This window comes from Nerophis ophidion, linkage group LG03 (genome assembly GCF_033978795.1).
Source record: "Nerophis ophidion isolate RoL-2023_Sa linkage group LG03, RoL_Noph_v1.0, whole genome shotgun sequence".
Classification (NCBI taxonomy): domain Eukaryota; kingdom Metazoa; phylum Chordata; class Actinopteri; order Syngnathiformes; family Syngnathidae; genus Nerophis; species Nerophis ophidion.
Genome location: NC_084613.1, coordinates 48,260,378 through 48,280,945, shown reverse-complemented (window position 1 = coordinate 48,280,945; position 20,568 = coordinate 48,260,378). Strand labels below are relative to the sequence as shown.

General features: G+C 43.2%; 1 protein-coding gene across 6 annotated transcripts in view; it reads right to left on the bottom strand.

The window, feature by feature from the left end:
* Window positions 1-20,568, bottom strand: part of arhgef10 (Rho guanine nucleotide exchange factor (GEF) 10) — a 140,332-nt gene that overhangs the window by 49,885 nt on the left and 69,879 nt on the right. For all 6 annotated transcript variants that reach the window (XM_061895459.1, XM_061895464.1, XM_061895461.1 and 3 more), the window contains 4 exons: window positions 19,865-19,992; window positions 2,832-2,932; window positions 2,551-2,672; window positions 36-122 (listed from right to left, as the gene is read on the bottom strand). In XM_061895459.1, coding sequence (XP_061751443.1) covers window positions 36-122; window positions 2,551-2,672; window positions 2,832-2,932; window positions 19,865-19,992 — 438 coding nt within the window. The remainder of the gene's footprint in view (window positions 1-35; window positions 123-2,550; window positions 2,673-2,831; window positions 2,933-19,864; window positions 19,993-20,568) is intronic.

The following is a 20,568-nucleotide window of genomic DNA, read 5'->3' as shown; positions in this document are numbered from 1 at the left end:
TAAGCTATCTAAAGGATGGAGGGAAGATGTCTCACCCAGACACAACCGTGGCCCACAGCAGGGGTGTCTGCTGTGCTCTCTGTGTTGATGTAGGGCTCCGGGTTGTGGACTGCACACTCCACCTGCCACAGCACAGGAGAAAAGATGGATGATTATATTGTACAGAGTATTTCAATTAAAATAACTTACTTGAGTACCATTAAAATATTTATAAATGGAGAATAATACCAAACATAAACAGCATATGACCTTGCTTGGAGTTAGTATCACCAGACTTTTAACCACTAAGCTAACTGTCCCTACAGATTTTTGGGCCAAAAGTGGACGATCAATATTAATGCATACTTAGGGCCGGCCCCTGGCATAAGTATGCAGTTATTTAGGGCCACAACCATTAGGGAGGGCCACCTGATTGTGGCAACTGGTTAATTCAATAGTTGATCATCAACGTGGTCCTCGTGCTCTGCAGGTACTTGCTTGTTCTACTTTAATGGAGTAAGTTGCATAATGGATAAAATTATACTTTTTTTCATCTGAATTTCTATTTAGCAGTGCGTGAAAATATTCTTTGTAATAGTTTTAGTTCATTTTAGCATCATCACGGCTGTGTCCATTCAAAAGCCCATAGAGATAATGGCCAGTTTAGCATCATTTCGAAAGACATCATTGTGACAGTTTTACGGCAACATTTCTAAAACGACCATACTATCTAAGTTAAAATTGTAGCCAAACCTTTTCCTAAAGCAGGGGTAGGGAACCTGTGGCTCTAGAGCCAGATGTGGCTCTTTTGATGACTGCACCTGGCTCTCAGATAAATCTTAGCTGACATTGCTTAACACAGTAAGTAATGAATAATTCCGCTGGTAATCACAGTGTCAAAAATAACGTTCAAGATATAAAACATTCTCATGCATTTTAATACATCCATCCGGTTTCTACCGCACCTGTTCAAGAAGTCGCATTAATGGTAAGAAGTATTTTATTTATTGTTGGTTATCTTCAGAATAACAGGGTTATTAAAAATAATACGAGACTTATTACACTCTAAAATCAATCATCAACCAATCAATATTTATTTATATAGCCCTAAGTCACCAGTGTCTCAAAGGGCTGCACAAACCACAACGACATCCTCGGTAGAGCCCACATATGGGCAAGGAAAAACTCACCCCAGTAGGACGTCGACAATGATGACTATGAGAAACCTTGGAGAGGACCGCATATGTGGGCAACCCACCCCCCCGAGGGAACCGAAAGCAATGGATGTCGAACGGGTCTAAAATGATATTGTGAAAGTTCAATCCATAGTGGATCCAACACAACCGTGCGAGTCCAGTCCAAAGTGGATCCAACACAGTAGTGAGAGTCCCGTCCACAGTGGAGGAGGATCAGCAGCGCAGAGATGTCCCCAACCGATACACAGGCGAGCGGTCCATCCTGGGTCGCGACAGGACCCCCTCCACAAGGGAGAGTGGGACAAAGGAGAAAAAGAAAAGAAACGGCAGATCAACTGGTCTATAAAGGGAGTCTATTTAAAGGCTAGAGTATACAAATTAGTTTTAAGATGAGACTTAAATGCTTCTATTGAGGTAGCATCTTGAACTGTTACCGGGAGGGCATTACAGAGTACTGGAAATAATGAAAAATGTTGGTCTTGTTTAAAAATGCACGCATTTAGTTGTATCCAGTCTTAAAAAAAAGATTATATGGCTCTCATAGAAATACTTTTTAAAATATTTGGCTTGTATGGCTCTCTCAGCCGAAAAGGTTCCCGACCCCTGTCCTAAAGCATAACATGTTGAAAAAAAATGTATTTTTTCATTGTTGATGTCCATTTTGTTTCGTTTTGTTAACTTTTTTAATTAATGCCCAAGCGGCATAGCATTGAACTGGCTTCACTGCGCAGGAGATACCGAACACTTAATTTCTCCGTGGATATAACAACTTAATTTTTTGGCTTTCTATTTAAACTTTGAACATTCTCAGCAATAATAACACATGATTACTTAACATCTTGGATTGAACGCAATTATATTTGTTAATGTGCTGTTTTCGTTTATTTTTCATACCTGAATATTATTAATACATACTTCAACTGTGTATTTGTTGGTTGGGTTTTTTTTTTTATACACACACTTGGGCTCTCATACCGAAAATGTACCTCTAGTCCCCAAGGGTAATACAGTAAACCCACGTTAATACCTGTTAATTAGTTCCGGGCCTGGCCGTGGAAAAGCATTCACTTGAATATTTCCATAGCTATTGGATGAAATCAGTATTTAAAAAGTTGTTTTTTTAACATTAAGAGAACCATCTATACATGAAATAACGTAACACCCATATAAACAGTAGTCATCTTTACAAGCCAAAGTCTTGGGCATCCGGGAGTAAGTGATACAGTTTAGAATGTGGCATGTAAGGGACATGTCAATTGCTACACAGTAATGGATGAACTCCAACAGATTTTCTTTACTTTTCTCAGGATGCCATCTTTACTAGGGATTGCAGTACTTTTGAAGCAAAACAAGGCAAAACAAAAGGAAGTCTCACCTTGAACTCTTGCAATTTAGACATGACTACAGGCATCTGTTTGAGCAAGAGAGGATGTTTCTGCTTTTTGAGCTGATTTCCATCATCCTCTGCAAAGAACCAGCCCTGAAGGTTGTCCTCTTCTAATATAAAACATACACACATGAGGCTTGATTAAAAAAAATATATGAAAGGAACAAGCGGTAGAAGATGGATGGATAGAATGTGTGTGGGCTTTAAGCCCTGTGTGCACATGTGACAATGGGGAAGTAAACACAAGACACAAGAGGAATGGACTGTACCTAGAGCCAGTTTAGCCATTTGCAAGTTACTGATCCATGACTGTTTGTTGGCTGGGTTGACGGTATTGAACACCGCACTGAAGAATGTGGTTTTACCCGACCTGATGACAAAGAGGATACAAAGAGAATTACAAATGAGGACAAACAGTTATAACTTTCATGCATATTTGAGCGCTTTGTAGTGTAACTTTTTGATGCTTTCACTTGCATTTTAATTTTAAACTTTTTTGTCTGGGGCGATTATACATTTTTCTGGACAATTATACATACACATACATGTACATATATATATATATATATATATATATATATATATATATATATATATATATATATACACACACACACACACATACACACACACACACACACATATATATATGTATATACTTATTTTCAGCTGTATCACACGAATAAATTGTTAAAAAATCATGGATTGTGATTTCTGGATTTTTCTTTTTAGGTTATCTCTCATACAGTGGACATGCACCTACAGTGAAAATTTCAGACCCCTCCATGATTTCTAAGTGGGAGAACTTGCAAAATAGCAGGGTGTTCAAATACATATTTTCTTGACTGTACATATATATACAAATCCTGTTTCTATATGAGTTGGGAAATTGTGTTAGATGTAAATATAAACGGAATACAATGATTTGCAAATCATTTTCAACCCACATTCAGTTGAATATGCTACAAAGACAACATATTTGATGTTCAAACTGATAAATATTTAATCATTCAGTTTACAATTTGATGGCAGCAACACGTAACAAAGAAGTTGGGAAAGGTGGTAATAAATACTGATAAGTTGAGGAATGCTCATCAAACACTTTTTTTGAACATCCCACAGGTGTGCAGGCTAATTGGGAACAGGTGGGTGCCATGATTGGATATAAAAACAACTTTCCAAAAAATGCTCAGTCTTTCACAAGAAAGGATGGGGCGAGGTACACCCCTTTGTCTACAACTGCGTGAGCAAATAGTCAAACAGTTTAAGCACAACGTTTCTCAAAATAAATTTAGGGATTTGAAGTGAAGTGAATTATATTTATATAGCGCTTTTCCCTAGTGACTCAAAGCGCTTTACATAGTGAAACCCAATATCGAAGTTACATTTAAACCAGTGTGGGTGGCACTGGGAGCAGGTGGGTAAACTGCCTTGCCCAAGGACACAACGGCAGAGACTAGGATGGCGGAAGCGGGAATCGAACCTGCAACCCTCAGGTTGCTGGCACAGTCAGTCTACCAACCGAGCTATGCCGCCCCGATTTCAATATCTACGGTCCGTAATACCATCAAAATGTTCAGAGAATCTGGAGAAATCACTCCACGTAAGCGGCATGGCCGGAAATCAACATTGAATGACCGTGACCTTCGATCCCTCAGACGGCACTGTATCAAAAACCGACATCAATCTCTAAAGGATATCACTACATAGGCTCAGGAAGACTTCAGAAAACAACTGTCACTAAATACAGTTTGTCGCTACATCTGTAAGTGCAAGTTAAAGCTCTACTATGCAAAGAAAAAGCCATTTACCAACAACATCCAGAAACGCCGCCGCTTCTCTGGGCCCGAGATCATCTAAAATGGACTTATGCAAAGTGGAAAAGTGTTCTGTGGTCTGGCGAGTCCACATTTCAAATCGTTTTTGGAAATATTCGAAATAGTGTCATCCGGACCAAAGTGGAAGCGAACCATCCAGACTGTTTTCGACGCAAAGTTCAAAAGTCAGCATCTGTGATGGTATGGGGGTGCATTAGTGGCCAAGGCATGGGTTACTTACACATCTGTGGAGGCACCATTAATGCTGAAAGGCATTAAAGGTGCCTGTATACAGTACATACACATACATACAAGCCCCGTTTCCATATGAGTTGGGAAATTGTGTCAGATTTAAATAAACAAAATACAATGATTTGCAAATCCTTTTCAACCCACATTCAATTGAATGCACTACAGAGACAAGATATTTGATGTTCAAACTCATAAACTTTATCTTTTTTTTGCAAATAATAATTAACTTAGAATTTCATGGCTGCAACACGTGCCAAAGTACTTGGGAAAGGGCATGTTCACCACTGTGTTACATCACTTTTTCTTTAAAGGGGAACATTATCACCAGACCTATGTAAGCGTCAATATATACCTTGATGTTGCAGAAAAAAGACCATATGTTTTTTTAACCGATTTCCGAACTCTAAAAGGGTGAATTTGGCAATTTAAACGCCTTTCAATTGTTTGCCTGTCGGAGCACTGACCTTTCACCCGTGACGTCACATCGTGAAGCGACCCGCCATTTTCTCAAACACATTACACACACCAAATCAAATCAGCTCTGTTATTTTCAGTTTTTTCGACTGTTTTCTGGTACTTTGGCGACATCATGCCTCGTCGGTGTGTTGTCGGAGGGTGTAACAACACGAACAGTGACGAATTCAAGTTGCACCAGTGGCCAAAAGATGCGAAAGTCCCTCGTTCGTTCTGCACACTGTACCGACGACAGCTATGCTACGACAGAGATGGCACAGAGATGGCAAGAATGTGCGGATATCCTGCGACAGTCAAAGCAGATGCATTTCCAACAAGAAAGTCAACGAAATCACAAAGGTGAGTTTTGTTGATGTTATTGACTTATGTGGAGTGTGCTAATCAGACATATTTGGTCACGGCATGACTGCAAGCTAATCGATGCTAACATGCTATTTAGGCTACCTGTTTGGACATATTGCATCATTATGCCTCATTTGTAGCTATATTTGCATCCAGCCTTTCCCTCCACCCACATTTAATGCCAAACAAACACATACCAATCGTTGGTTAGAAGGCGATCGCTGAATTCGTCCTCGCTTCCTCCCGTGCCGCTGTCTGTCGTGATATGGCTCAAAAGCTTCTGTTTCTTCTTTAATTTCGTTTTTGGTACCTGCCTCCACACTCCAACCATCCGTTTCAATACATGCGTAATCTGTTGAATCGCTTACGGCGCTGAAATCTGAGTCTGAATCCGAGCTAATATCGCTATACCTTTCTGTGCTATCCACCATTTTTGTTTCTGTGTGGTCACGCTGTGACGTCACAGGATAATGGACGGGTGGATATAACGACGGTTATATCAGGCACTTTGAAGCCGTTTTTCGGGCTATTGCGTGATGGGTAAAATTTTGAAAAAAACTTAAAAAAATAAAATGAGCCACTTTGAACTGACTTTTATTGGTTTTAAATTGTGATAATGTTCCCCTTTAAACAACACTCAATTAACGTTTGGGAATTGAGGAAACTAACTGTTGAAGCTTTGAAAGAGGAATTCTTTCCCATTCTTGTTTTATGTAGAGCTTCAACCGTTCAACAGTCCGGGGTCTCCGTTGTCGTATTTTATGCTTCATAATGCGCCACACATTTTTGATGGGAGACAGGTCTGGACTGCAGGCGGGCCAGGAAAGTACCCGCACTCTTTTTTTTTACGAAGCCACGCTGTTGTAATACATGTTGAATATGGTTTGGCATTGTCTTGCTGAAACAACCAGGGGCGTCCATGAAAAAGACGACGCTTTGATGTAAGTTAAGGCTCTGGATGCTGCAGGAGAGTCTTGGTTGACAAGACTCTGCAACATCGCATGGATAATGGGGGCTGTACCTCTGGATTGGCAGACAGGGGTGGTGGTTCCTCTCTTTATGAAGGGGAACCGGAGAGTGTGTTCACACTATCGTGGGATCACACTCCCCAGCCTTCCCGGTAAGATCTATTCAGGTGTACTGGAGAGGAGGCTACGCCGGATAGTCGACCCTCAGATTCAGGAAAAACAGTGTGGTTTTTGTCCTGGTTGTGGAACTGTGGACCAGCGCTATACTCTCGGCAGGGTTGTTGATGGTGCATGGGAGTTTGCCCAACCAGTCTACATGTGCTTTGTGGACTTGGAGATGCATTCGACCGTGTACCCCGGGAAGTCCTGTGGGGAGTGCTCAGAGAGTATGGGGTAACGGACTGTCTGATTGTGGCGGTCCGCTCCCTGTATGATCAGGTCTCCATCTGCATCAGTAAGTCGGACCCGTTTCCAGTGAGGTTTGGACTCCGCCAAGGCTGTCCTTTGTCACTGATTCTGTTCATTACTTTCATGTACAGAACTTCTAGGCGCAGTGAGGCGTTGAGGGTATCTGGTTTGGTGGCTGCAGGATTAGGTCTCTGCTTTTTGCAGATGATGGGGTCCTAAAGGTTTCATCTGGCTGAGGTCTTCAGCTGTCACTGGATTAGTTCGCAGCCGAGTGTGAAACGACTGGGATGAGAATCAGCACCTCCAAATCCGAGTCCATGGCTCTCGCCCGGAAGAGGGTGGAGTGCCATCTCCGGGTTGGGGAGGAGATCTTGCCCCAATTGGAGGAGTTCAAGTACCTCGGAGTCTTGTTCGCAAGTGAGGGAAGAGTGGATATTGAGGTCGACAGGCGGATAGGTGCGGCGTCTTCAGTAATGCGGACGCTGTATCGATCCGTTGTGGTGAAGAAGGAGCTGAGCCGGAAGGCAAAGCTCTCAATTTACCATTCGATCAATGTACCCATTCTCACCTATGGTCACGAACTTTGGGTTTTGACCGAAAGGACAAGATCACGGGTACAAGCGGCCAAAATGAGCTTCCTCCGCCGGGTAGCGGGGCTCTCCCTTAGAGATAGGGTGAGAAGCTCTGTCATCTGAGAGGAAGTCAAAGTAAAGAAGCTGCTCCTTCACATAGAGAGCAGCAAGATGAGGTGGTTCGGGCATCTGGTCAGGATGCCACCCGAACGCATCCATTGGGAGGAGTTTCGGGCACGTCCGACCAGCAGGAGACCATGGGGGGGACCCAGGACACGTTGGGAAGACTTTGTCTCCTGGCTGGCCTGGGAACACCCCGGGATACCCCGGGAGAGGTGGACGAAGTAGCTGGGGAGAGGGAAGTCTAGGCTTCCCTGCTTAGGCTGTGGCCCACCCTACCCGATCTCGGAAAAGCGGAAGAAGATGGATGGATATGTATGTATGTATATATATATATATATATATATATATGTGTATATATATATAATAATATATGTATATATATATATATATATGTATATATATATATATATATATATATATGTGTATATATATATAATAATATATGTATATATATATATATATATATATATATATATATATATATATATAAATACATATACACATACATACAAACATTCACAAAACCCAAAACCAGTGAAGTTGGAACGTTGTGTAAATAGTAAATAAAAATAGAATACAATGATTTTCAAATACTTTTGAACTGATACTCAATTGACTAGACTGCAAAGACAAGATATTTAATGTTCGCACTGAGAAACTATTTTTATTTTTTTTTAAATAATCATTAACTTACAATTTAATGGCAGTAACACATTGCAAAAAAGTTGGCACAGAGTTATTTTTACCACTTTGTTACATCGCCTTTCCTTCTAACAACACTCTGTAAACGTTTGGGAACTGAGGAGACCAATTTTTGAAGCTTTTCAGGTGGATTTCATTCCCATTCTTGCTTGATGGACAGCTTAAGTTGTTCAACAGTCTGTGGTCTCGGTTATCGTATTTTACGCTTCATATTGCGCCACACATTTTCAATGGGAGACAGGTCTGGACTACAAGCAGGCCAATCTAGTACCCGCACTCTTTGACTATGAAGCCACGCTGTTGTAACAAGTGCAGATTGTGGCTTGGCATTGTCTTGCTGAAATAATCAGGGGCGTCCATGAAAAAGACGTTGCTTGTATAGCGACATATGTTGCTCCAAAATGTACCTTTTCAGCATTAATGTTGTCTTTACAGATGCGTAAGTTACCCATGCCTTGGGCATTAATGCACCCCATACCATCACAGATGCTGGCTTTTGAACTTCGCGCTTATGACAATCCGGATGGTACTATTCCTCTTTGGTCCGGAGGACACTGTTAGATTAATTGTAAATAAAATATCTCATTTTATTCAAATCTCATTGTTTGCTCATGCATTGTGTAGACAAATTGAAGAGAAATTAAACTTGGCGTTAGACTGAAATTAGGTTGATCTGCCAACTTCAAAGAGGAATTGGCAGATGGCCTAGAGCAACACAGGAAGTTGCTGTATTCTCTGTACTCTGTATGTGCATGTGTTAAGTTCTCACCAAAGGTGTTAGGTTCCCAACACAGCTGCAAATACCCCCTCCTCCTCTAGTGCAGCTGTGTGTGTGTTTGTAATGTAGGGCTTTCCCAAATGAATTAAAAGGCGAGGAGAGTGGAGAAAGTTTTCAGAGTAAACTAGGAGCCTGTAACTGGCAGCTTGCTCCAGTTACTCTCCTCGTACGAGAAAAGCAATCACTGGTTTCTGTGTCTTTATAATGTCTCATGGTATTTGACCATGACATGAACTTGGTCCTTCAAACCGGATACCAATACACCTGAGGATTCCAGCGGACGTCAGCGGAGATCCAGAAAGACCGTGGCCACGGCAGGACCTCTCTAGGAGGATTCCTAAGTAACCCTTTTCAAAGTCTGGTTTTCAGCTCGTCAGTTGGAATCTTAAGGTTGACGGTATTTTTTTTCCAAGATGGCGCTGCTGTAGTGGCTGCTGTTGGCAGGAGCTCTGTGCTCTTGTGTCATCCTTTTGTGTTTCCCTCTTGTTTTCATGTGTTGTTATGTTTTCTTGCCTTTTGGTCCGGGACCCTTTGGGACTGTGTGACAAGGGGTGGCACTTTCGTGACCTCTGTGGTGCTTTTTTTTTGTGGACTTCTGGATCTGCCTCCCGGGAGCCTTTTGGCCATGGAGACCAGCTGCTGGGTGTCTGCCACACCGGAGTCGGTTTGGAGGGACTGGAGGAGATGCGGATGAGGGGACAGCGCTGCGTAGCTAGCACTGAGCGCTGGGACGGAGAGGCTTCGCTGTGTCTTGGCTGAGTGAGCAGGTGTCGGACACCTCAGTCACCTAGGACGGCTGGGTGAGCAGGTGTCGGACACCTCAGTCACCTAGGACGTATCCTCGCTCATCCATGCGGACTGGACACTGGCCGAGAGTGGAGTCGGCTGTCTTGGTTGCTTTGTTGGGTCTGCTCCTGTCTCTGGCCATGCTCCCACCACCCCAGCGGACAATGGCGTGGAACACCGCAGAGGCCACCACAGTGGATATGTTTCTTTTGCTTTTTATTCACGGCTGTAGGTAAAAGTGTCTGGTTGTGTCTGCTGCTTTAATGTCTTTAATGTCCTCTGTGTTCTTTGATGTTTGATGTTTCCCTCTTACACACACGTAAGAGGGATGTGTTCTATGGCTATGAGTTGTTTTTTTCCCTTGGCCTCAGTCTGCACCCCCTCTCCAGGGCCCAGGCTAAGACCGATTTTTTTATTTTATTTTAATCTTCTTTTTTTTTTCTCCTATACCCCCCACCCCCCCTTGTTTACCTGTATCTCATCTTTTTTGTAAGGGGCGCTGGAAGCCGGCAGACCCGTCAGCGATCCTATTCTGTCTCCCTGTAATGTTTGTCTAAACTTGAATGGGATTGTGCTGAAAATGTTAATTTTCCTGAAGGAACTCTCCTGACGGAATAAATAAAGTACTATCTAATCTAATAATCTTTTTCTTGTTGAAAAGCCGGTATGACTGAGGGGTCGTTACACTTGTAAAACCTAGGTAAAATAGAAGGACAGCGGAGTCCGCACAGAGAATTCCGAAGGTACTGGAATCCGGTCTACAGAAGATACTTGTAGATTTAAAGGCACTTTGTTGTGTCAAGAAACAGAAAATTCCGCAAAACTGCAGTCTGTAGGTCGACAGAAACCGCGAAAACTGAAATTTCTGCGTGTGAATGGTGTGAACATGAGAGTGATTGGGAGTGATTACCATTTGGTTTTTCACTCCATATTAAATTTGTGAGAAGTAAATAGGGGCTTATTGTGGAGGCATTATGCAAGACACCTCCACTGGGGAATAATCTCCAGTAGAAGCTACGTGTACCAAAATAATATATTTCAACCACTATCTTACAACGTGACAACAGTAATTCTTATAAGTGCTGCCCTGTAGGGGACCACTGATTACTCCAAATTGATTAAAATGGGGAAAGGACACAGCAAAAATAAACTAAAATGAACTAAAATGTAAAGATTGGAAAGTAATCAAAAAACAGGATCCTGAAAGAATCAAATGTCTAAATAAATGGATAAAAGATTACAAATTTGAGGAACAATTAAAAACAACCAAATTAGTAGAAATTAGAGGCGCCATAAAAGCAAAAACGAAAGGCAATCTTAAAAAGATGAAGGAAGAAGGAGATGAGGATGTAGAATTTTGGTTAAAAAGTGGTCAAGCCAGAGAGTGAGGGGGGTGAGAATGTGTTATATTGCAGAAAGGAAGATGATGAGACATGGCACTGCAACAGGCAGAAGAGAGAGACAGAGGAAAAAGTAGACAGATGGTTATAAAAAGGTAAAAAGAAGGTAACAGAAGGCAAAAAGATGGTCAAAAGTAGATATAAGATGGTTAAAAAGTAAATATAAGATGGTTAAAAAGGCACATTAAAAGAATATACAAACCATGTACTCCATGCGGAAAAAGTAGTGAAAAAGAAAAAGAAAATAGAAGACAACAACAGCGGTTACACCGTACTGTGTGTTGGCTTTGTGGCAGACAAAGACATTTTGCAAGAGACTGTCCTGAGAAAAAAAATTAACAATCAAAGTAACCCAGCATGACTGTTAAAAGACGACACCAATTAGTCATGTTGTCAGCGTATGCCATTGGTGGTAAGATCGCTGCAAACTTGTTTGTTTGTTTGTTAATGTGTGTTTAAGTGTGTATCTTTCCAGGTACAAATTGTGTAAAAACCCCGGAGGTTCAAATAAAAAAAAAAAATAGGTTGAAATAAAATTGAAATAGGAAAACATCTCAAAGTGCTAAAGTGAGATAAAAGTAAAATAGATGAAGAAATGAGAAGAAATCAAGAAGATTTAATGCAAAATGGAATAAACTAATGCGTACAACAGAGATCATGTGGGGGTATTGAAATAAGATATGAAGAAAATGTAGACTGAAGATATGCATGTATGTTTGGGTATATAAATAGCGCTTTTATATCTGCAAATATATATATTTATCGTGGCGGGCACTAGGACCATGCTCACACTCAGCAGAAGGGGTGTGGTTTGTTCTTCTTAGAAACACTTTAAAAGTGCATGTTGTGTTGTGTTGCATATATTCTCAAGTTGGCAGTCTGCAATAAAGACCTTTAAGAAACAACGTTGTATTTCTTACATTTGCCACATTGGTGACGCTGACGATGTTTCGCGCAGAAGAGGAATTGGTGTCTTCATCGGCCATGTCGCTCCAACTCCAGCAACCTGCATTTCCCGCCGGGACAAAGCTTCCAGAGTTCTGGCAGAGCGACCCGGCATCGTGGTTCCAGCACGTCGAGTCTCTTTTCAACCTGCGAGGGTTCGCCGGATGACTACTTCTGGTATCACTTGGTTGTGACAGCACTTGACCAGGCGACCACTCGTCGCAGCTTTTGCAACTATGCAGCTTTTGCGAAACCCTCCACAGAGCGGCAAGTACCCCGCCCTCAAGAATCTTCTGCTTCGGAGATTTACTCTGACTGACGCTGAGAGGGCAGATAGACTTCTTTCCCTGCCGGGTTTGGGTGATAGCACCCCCGTGGATTTAATGGACAGTATGCTGTCGCTGCTGGGCTCTGAGGAAGGTGGGTTAAATTTCCCGCATCTTTTCTTGTGGCAGCTTCCACCTGTGGCCCGTGCGGCGCTAGCTAACTCCACTTCTCTGGCCTCCCACGATTACCGGGGCTTGGCTGAAAAAGCTGACCGGATGCTTCTGGCTTCCAGACGGTTTGCAGTGCAGAGCGTAGAAGCGCCCCTGCTGCAGACGATGGAAAACCCGGACCCAGTGGTAGTGGCGGGAGTCGCGACCTGGAAAAGGCGCGAAGCAGGCCAGTGCTTCTTCCATTAACGTTTTGGTGCCAAAGCTTGAAGGTGCGTTCCTCCATGCTCCTTCACAGCCCCGGGAAACTCCAACGCTGGCGATCAGTAGCGGCTGTGGGCGCCGACGAAACAAGCGAGCTGCTTTTCATGGCTGACTCGTCGTCAAGGAGACGTTTCCTGGTGGACTCCGGTTCGCAAGTCAGCCTGCTACCTGCCATGGACGCACGGACAAGGCCACAGGTGGCTGCGGGCCGCTGCTGAACTCCGCCAATGGCTCGTCAATCGACACTTTCGGCTCCAGGGTGGTGACTGTGTGCTTCCATGGACATAATTTCCAGTGGGATTTTGGCATCGCCGCCATCGCGGTCCCCATTATTGCCGCGGATTTTCTGTGTGCTAATGTACTGCTTGTTGATGTTGCTAACCGCCGATTGATTGATGCTGTGTCTTTTTCAACTTTAACATGTAAGGCAGGGGGACTTGGACTGTTAACACACGCTAATTAAAAAAGAAAAAAACAACTTAGATTTATATCGCGCTTTTCTAAACACTCAAAGCGCTCACAGAGAAGTGGGACTCAACATTCATTCACACCTGGTGGTGGTAAGCTACATCAGTAGCCACAGCTGCCCTGGGGTAGACTGACGGAAGCGTGGCTGCCAGTTTGCGCCTACGGCCCCTTCAAACCACCACCTATCATTCATTCATCATCCATTCACCAGTGTGAGTGGCATCGGGGGCAAAGGGTGAAGTGTCTTGCCCAATAACACAACGGCAGCGATTTTTTGGATGTCAATAGGTGGGAAGCGAACCTGCAACCCTCAGGTTTCTGGCCGGCCGCTCTACCCACTATGCCATGCTGCCCCTAAATTATTAATTATTAATTATTCGGCATCTGGTGACGTTTTTCAGCGTTTGCTGGCGGATTTTCCGTCATTAACCACTCCTGCTTTTTCCACCGCAGACACTAAACACGGTGTTGAACATTTAATTCCTACAGTGGGCTCGCCGGTTTTTGCGCGCCGTCTTGACGTGGCAAAATCGACCATTGCTAAAGAGGAGTTCGCTACTATGGAGCTTTTAGGCATCGTTAGGCGTTCTAATAGCCTGTGGGCTTCGCCCTTGCACATGGTGCCTAAGTCAGATGGTTCCTGGCACCCTTGTGGGGATTTTTGCCGCCTTAACAACATTAAAACGCACGACCGCTACCCTTTTCCGCACATCCAGGACTTTTCGGCGTGCCTGGCTGGCGCCACCATTTTTTTGAAGGTAGACCTAGTTCGCGGTTATCACCAGGTCCGGGTGCGCGCCGAGGACGTGCCCAAGACCGCAGTAATAACCCCGTTTGGGCTTTTTGAGTTCCTACGTATGCCTTTTGACCAGCAGGGGGCAGCACAAACCTTTCAGAGATTAATGGACTCAGTGTTGCGCGGGCTCAATTTTGTGTTTGTTTATCTTGACGACATTTCAGTGGCGAGTCCTTCAGCTGAGGAGCACCAGTCACACCTAACACAGGTGTTCAAACGTCTTGACGAGCACGTCCTAATCGTAAATCCTTCTAAATGTAAGTTTGGGCTGTCAGAGATTGATTTTTTTAGGTCACCGTATTTCGTCACAGGGTGCGATTCCTTTGCTTTCGAAGGTGCAGGCGGTGGTGGATTTTCCTCGTCCCTCTACTGTCAAAGCTCTACAGGAGTTTTTTGGCATAATAATTTCTATAATAGGTTCCTTCCGCGCGCTGCCCACCTACTGGAGCCTCTTCATGGTGCCCTACGTAACAAAAAGGCCATCGATTCCCTCGATTGGACCCATCAGCGGGCCCAAGCTTTTAATAGGGCTAAATCCGCGCTCGCAGGGGCTGCTCTTCTCGCTCACCCTGTTTCCGCGGTGCCCGTGGCTTTGACAACAGATGCTTCTGATGTCGCCGTGGGTGCTGTGGTTGAGCAGCGGGTGGCGAATGTGTGGCAGCCCCTTGAGTTCTTCAGTCGCAAACTGCGAGATAATGAGCGGAAGTACAGCGTATTTGACCGAGAGTTGTTAGCATTGCATCTCGCAACACGCCATTTTCGTTTTCTGTTGGAGGGTCGATCCTTCACGGCTTTTGTTGACCACAAACCCCTGACGTTTGCCATGTCAAAGGTCACGGAGCCTTAGTCAGCCCGTCAGCAGCGTCACTTGTCGTCCATCCCTGAGTTCACTACGGAGATTCAGCATGTGGCCGGTAAGGCCAACCCTGTGGCTGACTGTCTCTCACGCGTACTCGTGTGCCCCGTGCAGACCAGTTTAGATTTTTCGGGAATGGCCGCTGACCAGCCCGGCGGCCCCGGGATCCGCGCTCTCAAAGCTGAGGTTACGGCGCTTGTGCTCAAGGAGGTGGTGGTGCAGGATGGCGGTCCCGCCCTCCTCTGCGATGTGTCCACTGGCCGCCCTCGGCCAGTTGTTCCGGTAGACTGGCGCCGCCAGGTCTTTGACGCAATACACTCCCTGTCGCACCCTGGCATTCGGGCTTCCGTCAAGTTGGTTGCTGCCAAGTTTGTTTGGGCTGGCCTTAGAAAGGATGTTAGACAGTGGGCAGCCGCATGCGTGGCATGTCAGCGCGCCAAGGTCCACCGGCACACTAAGGCGGCCCTCGAACCATTTCCGATTCCGGTCAGGCGGTTTGACCACTTGCATGTAGATCTAGTTGGCCCCCTACCTCAGTCGCAGGGTTATACACACTTGCTAACGATGGTAGATCGTACCACCAGATGGCCGGAAGCGGTTCCCCTTTCCTCCACTGCCTCTGTAGATGTTGCCCGTGCGTTTCTGTCAGCCTGGGTTGCGCATTTTGGCACGCCATCCGATATCACCTCGGACAGGGGCTCCCAATTTGTGTCGGAGCTTTGGTCAGCGTTGGCGCAGTCCTTGAGTGTGCAGGTGCACCGTACTACAGCCTACCATCCCCAAGCTAACTGCTTATGTGAACGTTTTCACCGGTCGCTTAAAGGGGAACATTATCACAATTTCAAAAGGGTTAAAAACAATAAAAATCAGTTCCCAGTGGCTTGTTGTATTTTTTGAAGTTTTTTTCAAAATTTTACCGGTCCCGGAATATCCTTAAATAAAGCTTTAAAGTGCCTTATTTTCGCTATCTTCGAAACCACTATCCATTTCCCTGTGACGTCATACAGGGCTGCCAATACAAACAACATGGCGGTTACCACAGCAAGATATAGCGACATTAGCTCGGATTCAGACTCGGATTTCAGCGGTTTAAGCGATTCAACAGATTACACATTTGTTGAAACAGATGGTCGGAGTATGGAGGCAGATAGCGAAAACAAAATTGAAGAAGAAATTGAAGCTAATGAGCGAATAGCTATTGACGCTATTCGGCCATAGTGTGGGTGTACCTAATGAAGTGGCCCATAGCATGGCTGCCTTAATAGCATCGCCGGTAAAATGTGCGGACCAAACGATCAGGACTTTCGCATCTTGTGACACTGGAGCAACTTAAATCCGTCGATTGGCAAGTGTTTGTTTCGCATGAAATGTGCGTATCTAGTTTCAAATGTACATACAGCTAGCGTAAATAGCATGTTAGCATCGATTAGCGTAGCATGTTAGCATCGATTAGCTGGCAGTCATGCCGTGACCAAATATGTCTGATTAGCACATAAGTCAACAACATCAACAAAACTCACCTTTGTGATTTCGTTGACTTAATCGTTGCAAATGCATCTGCAGGTTATTCATACATCTCTGTGACATGTCTGTCTTAGCATCGCCGGTCAAATGTGAAGACACTCTGGTACATTCAATGGGGGTCTGGCGGCAGATTTCTTGCCAGTGGTGCAACTTGAATCCCTCCCTGTTAGTGTTGTTACACCCTCCGACAACACACCGACGAGGCATGATGTCTCCAAGGTTCCAAAAAATAGTCGAAAAAACGGAAAACAACAGAGCTGAGACCCAGTGTTTGTAATGTGAAAATGAATATGGCGGGTGTGTTACCTCGGTGACGTCACTTTCTGACGTCATCGCTAAAAGACCGATAAACAGAAAGGCGTTTAATTTGCCATAATGCTGAATTGATGTTCGGTCAACCACTCCGCGTTCCGGGAGAATTTTTACCTGAAGGTTGTGCCCCGCGATCGTTTCCCTTTTTGCCGAGGGAGTCCTTGGCTCCTGGCCCGGTCCACCACTGTTTCCCTAAGTCGTCCGTGCCATCGGAGCTTAAAAAAGCCCGTTTTGTCTTTGTGCATCACAACGCCCACCGTACGCCCCTCCAACCCCCTTACGATGGCCCGTTTAGGGTTCTGGAACGCGGCCCTAAAGACTGTGCTGGATATGGGCGGGCGCAGGGAATGCGTTTCTTTAGACAGGCTTAAACCTGCGCATTGTGTTGCAGGTGAAGAAGTACTACCGGGCGAAGTCCCCCGCCGAGGTCGCCCTCCAAAATCTGTTAGGGTTGGATGTCCTTCGCCTCCACTGGGCCCTGACATTTGTTCTTCCCCACAAGGTACGCGGGATGGACATTTTACTAGTTACGGCAAGCAAGTGAGGCCCCCTGAAATGTTTTCCCCACACGACGAGTTGAGTTTATACTAAAAAGTTCTATTTTGGTTTCATCTGACCACATGACATTCTCCCAATCCTCTGCTGTATCATCCATGTATCCATTTTGGTATAAACTCAACTCGTGTTTGGAGGAGGAAGAATACTAGGGTTGCATCCCAAGAACACCATAACTACTGTGAAGCATGGGGGTGGAAACATCATGCTTTGGGGCTGTTTTTCTGCTAAGGAGACAGGACGATTGATCCGTGTTAAAGAAATAATGAATGGGGCCATGTATCGTGAGATTTTGAGCCAAAACCTCCTTCCATCAGTGAGAGCTGTGAATGGTTGACCAAATACTTATTTTCTACCATAATTTACAAATAAATTCTTTAAAATTCCTACAATGTGAATTCCTGGATTTTTTTTTCACATTCTGTCTCTCACAGTTGAAGTGTACCTATGATGAAAATTACAGACTTCTGTCATCATTTTAAGTGGGAGAACTTGCACAATCGGTGGCTGACTAAATACTTTTTATACATACATACACACACATATATAGATGTATATATATACATACATACATACATATATATATATATATATATATATATATATACACACACATATATGTGTATATATGTATGTATATATATATATATATATATATATATATATACACACACATATATGTGTATATATATATATATATATATATATATATATATACACACATATATGTGTATATATATACATGTATATATATATATATATATACATATATGTATATATATATATACATATATTTATATACATACTGTATACATACATATATATATATATATATATATATATATATATATACACATATACGTATATATACTGTATGTGTCTGTTTAAGGTAAATTAGTAATTAAGTAAACAAACAATACAAATAAAATATCCTCTTAATCTCTGTTAGCAAAGCATGCACTTCGATAAATATTGAACATCTTGAAGACCAGTTTTTTCACAAAGTTGGTAAAACATTTTCTTTTGTGTCACTTTCAACCGATTAGGCAAACTTGCTTGTTCATCCGTGGTAACAGACTCATTTTGCTCCTCACTCATTTGAAGCAAAAATATTCCCACTTTAGACATTTGGCTTTGCTATCATCTTTCTTACCAGTTAATTGTGTTATCTTGTGGTGATTTACATTAGTCTCGACTGTCAGTGCATCCTGTGTGTGTAAGCTAACTGTCCCGCCTGCGCCACAGAGACAACCACTGTGGATGACGGACATGAGGATTAACTCTGTTCATTAAATTCTTCAATTGAATAAACACGCTCTGGTGTTGAGAGTGCTCCACAGAGAGTGACCATCTAACGCGCAGTTTGAAAGCGAGAGACAAAGAAAACAAACAACGACATGGCAATTTATTGATAAATGCATTGTTATCAAGTTCAATTTAATGTATTGTTCAATTAACTGATTTGACACATCGGCCAAGGCTTACTATTACACTTAAAATTGGCATCCAGTGCTTCAGGATTTTGCATCGTTGATCTTTGTCGCCTGTGTGCAGTTAGACTATGTGAGCTCTTTATACATCTCTTCATTATGACTACATTTTTTAAAGAATTTAACACCGAATGAAATCTGAAACAAGGTGTTTTAATAGAAATCAACAGTCAAATTAAGCTAACTGTCTCATACGGATTTAAAATATTGCTGAATTTTTTTTCTAAATGAGTATTTGACAGTTTTTGCTTTGGCAAAATTGGTCAAAGGGTTACTCAATCCATGCAGTCGTGTTCATGTTTGATTATTTATATTTGTACACCAGTCCACTAATTTGTATCCAGTCAAATAAAATGATCTTTGTCTGGGTTAATGCCACCCGAGGGTGGAACACAAGTCTATTTGGTGCTGAGTGAATAATGCAAACTGACATTAGCCAAAGAGGTCGATGGCGGTTATCAGTTAAGGCTGACACAGGCAGTTTATGTACAAAAGGTATGTCTCTGGATAAAGAAAATGCATGTTTTATTTGCTGGGCTTTGATACTAGAGGCCTCATGTAAAAAATATGTATAACATGCTTCAAAAACATAATGTCACCAGATGAGTGCAAGATTCTGAAAAAAATTAAGAAAAAGCCAGAAGCAAAAAAAAGGGGCACTACATGCAGGCTTAATTAGCGTGTGTCCAAATAGGTGACATGATAATTAATGTTGGGAAGCAGCTGCAGCACAGCATAGCTTAGCCTCTAGTTGCAAACAAACATGCACATTTTCTCCCTTGTGATTCATACCTCTTAATAGAACTGGTGGAGAACATGTTCATCCAAATGTGTTCTAATGCGCTCTCTAAAAGCTATGAACACAACAGGTGTGAGATGAGATGAAGGAAAAAGGGTAAACAAGGCCTAAAGGATAAAGAGGGAGGGATATAATGACCCTACAGACACTAAAAATGTGCATGCTGCCTGTTTGAAAGTGCAAACAAAGCTGGAGAGGAATCTAGTGACAGAATGAGGAAGGAAAAAAAATACAGACTTGTCTTGTTTGCCAGGCAGCTGAAGTTGGATCCGACAGCGGTCAGCTGCCCTGATCTCCTCTTCCTTCTTCAGAATCAGCCTCTGGAGACCTGATACCCATTCCTGGGCCACTGTGGGATTCACATTCTGGATGGGAAGGAGGCCAGAGTAGTAGAGAAGAGTGTTAAAATGAAGCTGAAGATGAATTAAAGTTCAATGTTCCGTACTAAAACAATGTGTACAATAATAAATATTTTCCATCAATCCATTTTCTACCGCTTGTCCCTTATGGGGTTGCGGGGATGCTGGGGCCTATCCCAGGAGCACATGGGCGGAAGGCTGAGTACCCCTGGACAAGTCGCCACCTCATCACAGGGCCAACACAAATAGACAAACAACATTCACACACTAGGGCCAATTTAGAGTCGCCAATCAGCATGACTTTGTTGCTGAAAAAAATCCAACATTAATACTTAAGTGCAGTGTTGAAATGTTTGGCAAATGTAAGCCACCTGGTTCAGTTCCTACTTTTCTGTATGGCATTAGAGACATTTTACCGAGCTAAAAGCCAGAGCAATCTGGCATCTAAATCAGTGCTTTAACTTTAACCTTTTTAAGACCTAAATCCCCAGTATTTCATCTCTGCATTCCCAATATTTCCAAAACTTTTAAGTGTATGCTAAATATGATTGCCAATTCCATATTTTCACACACCTTAAGATG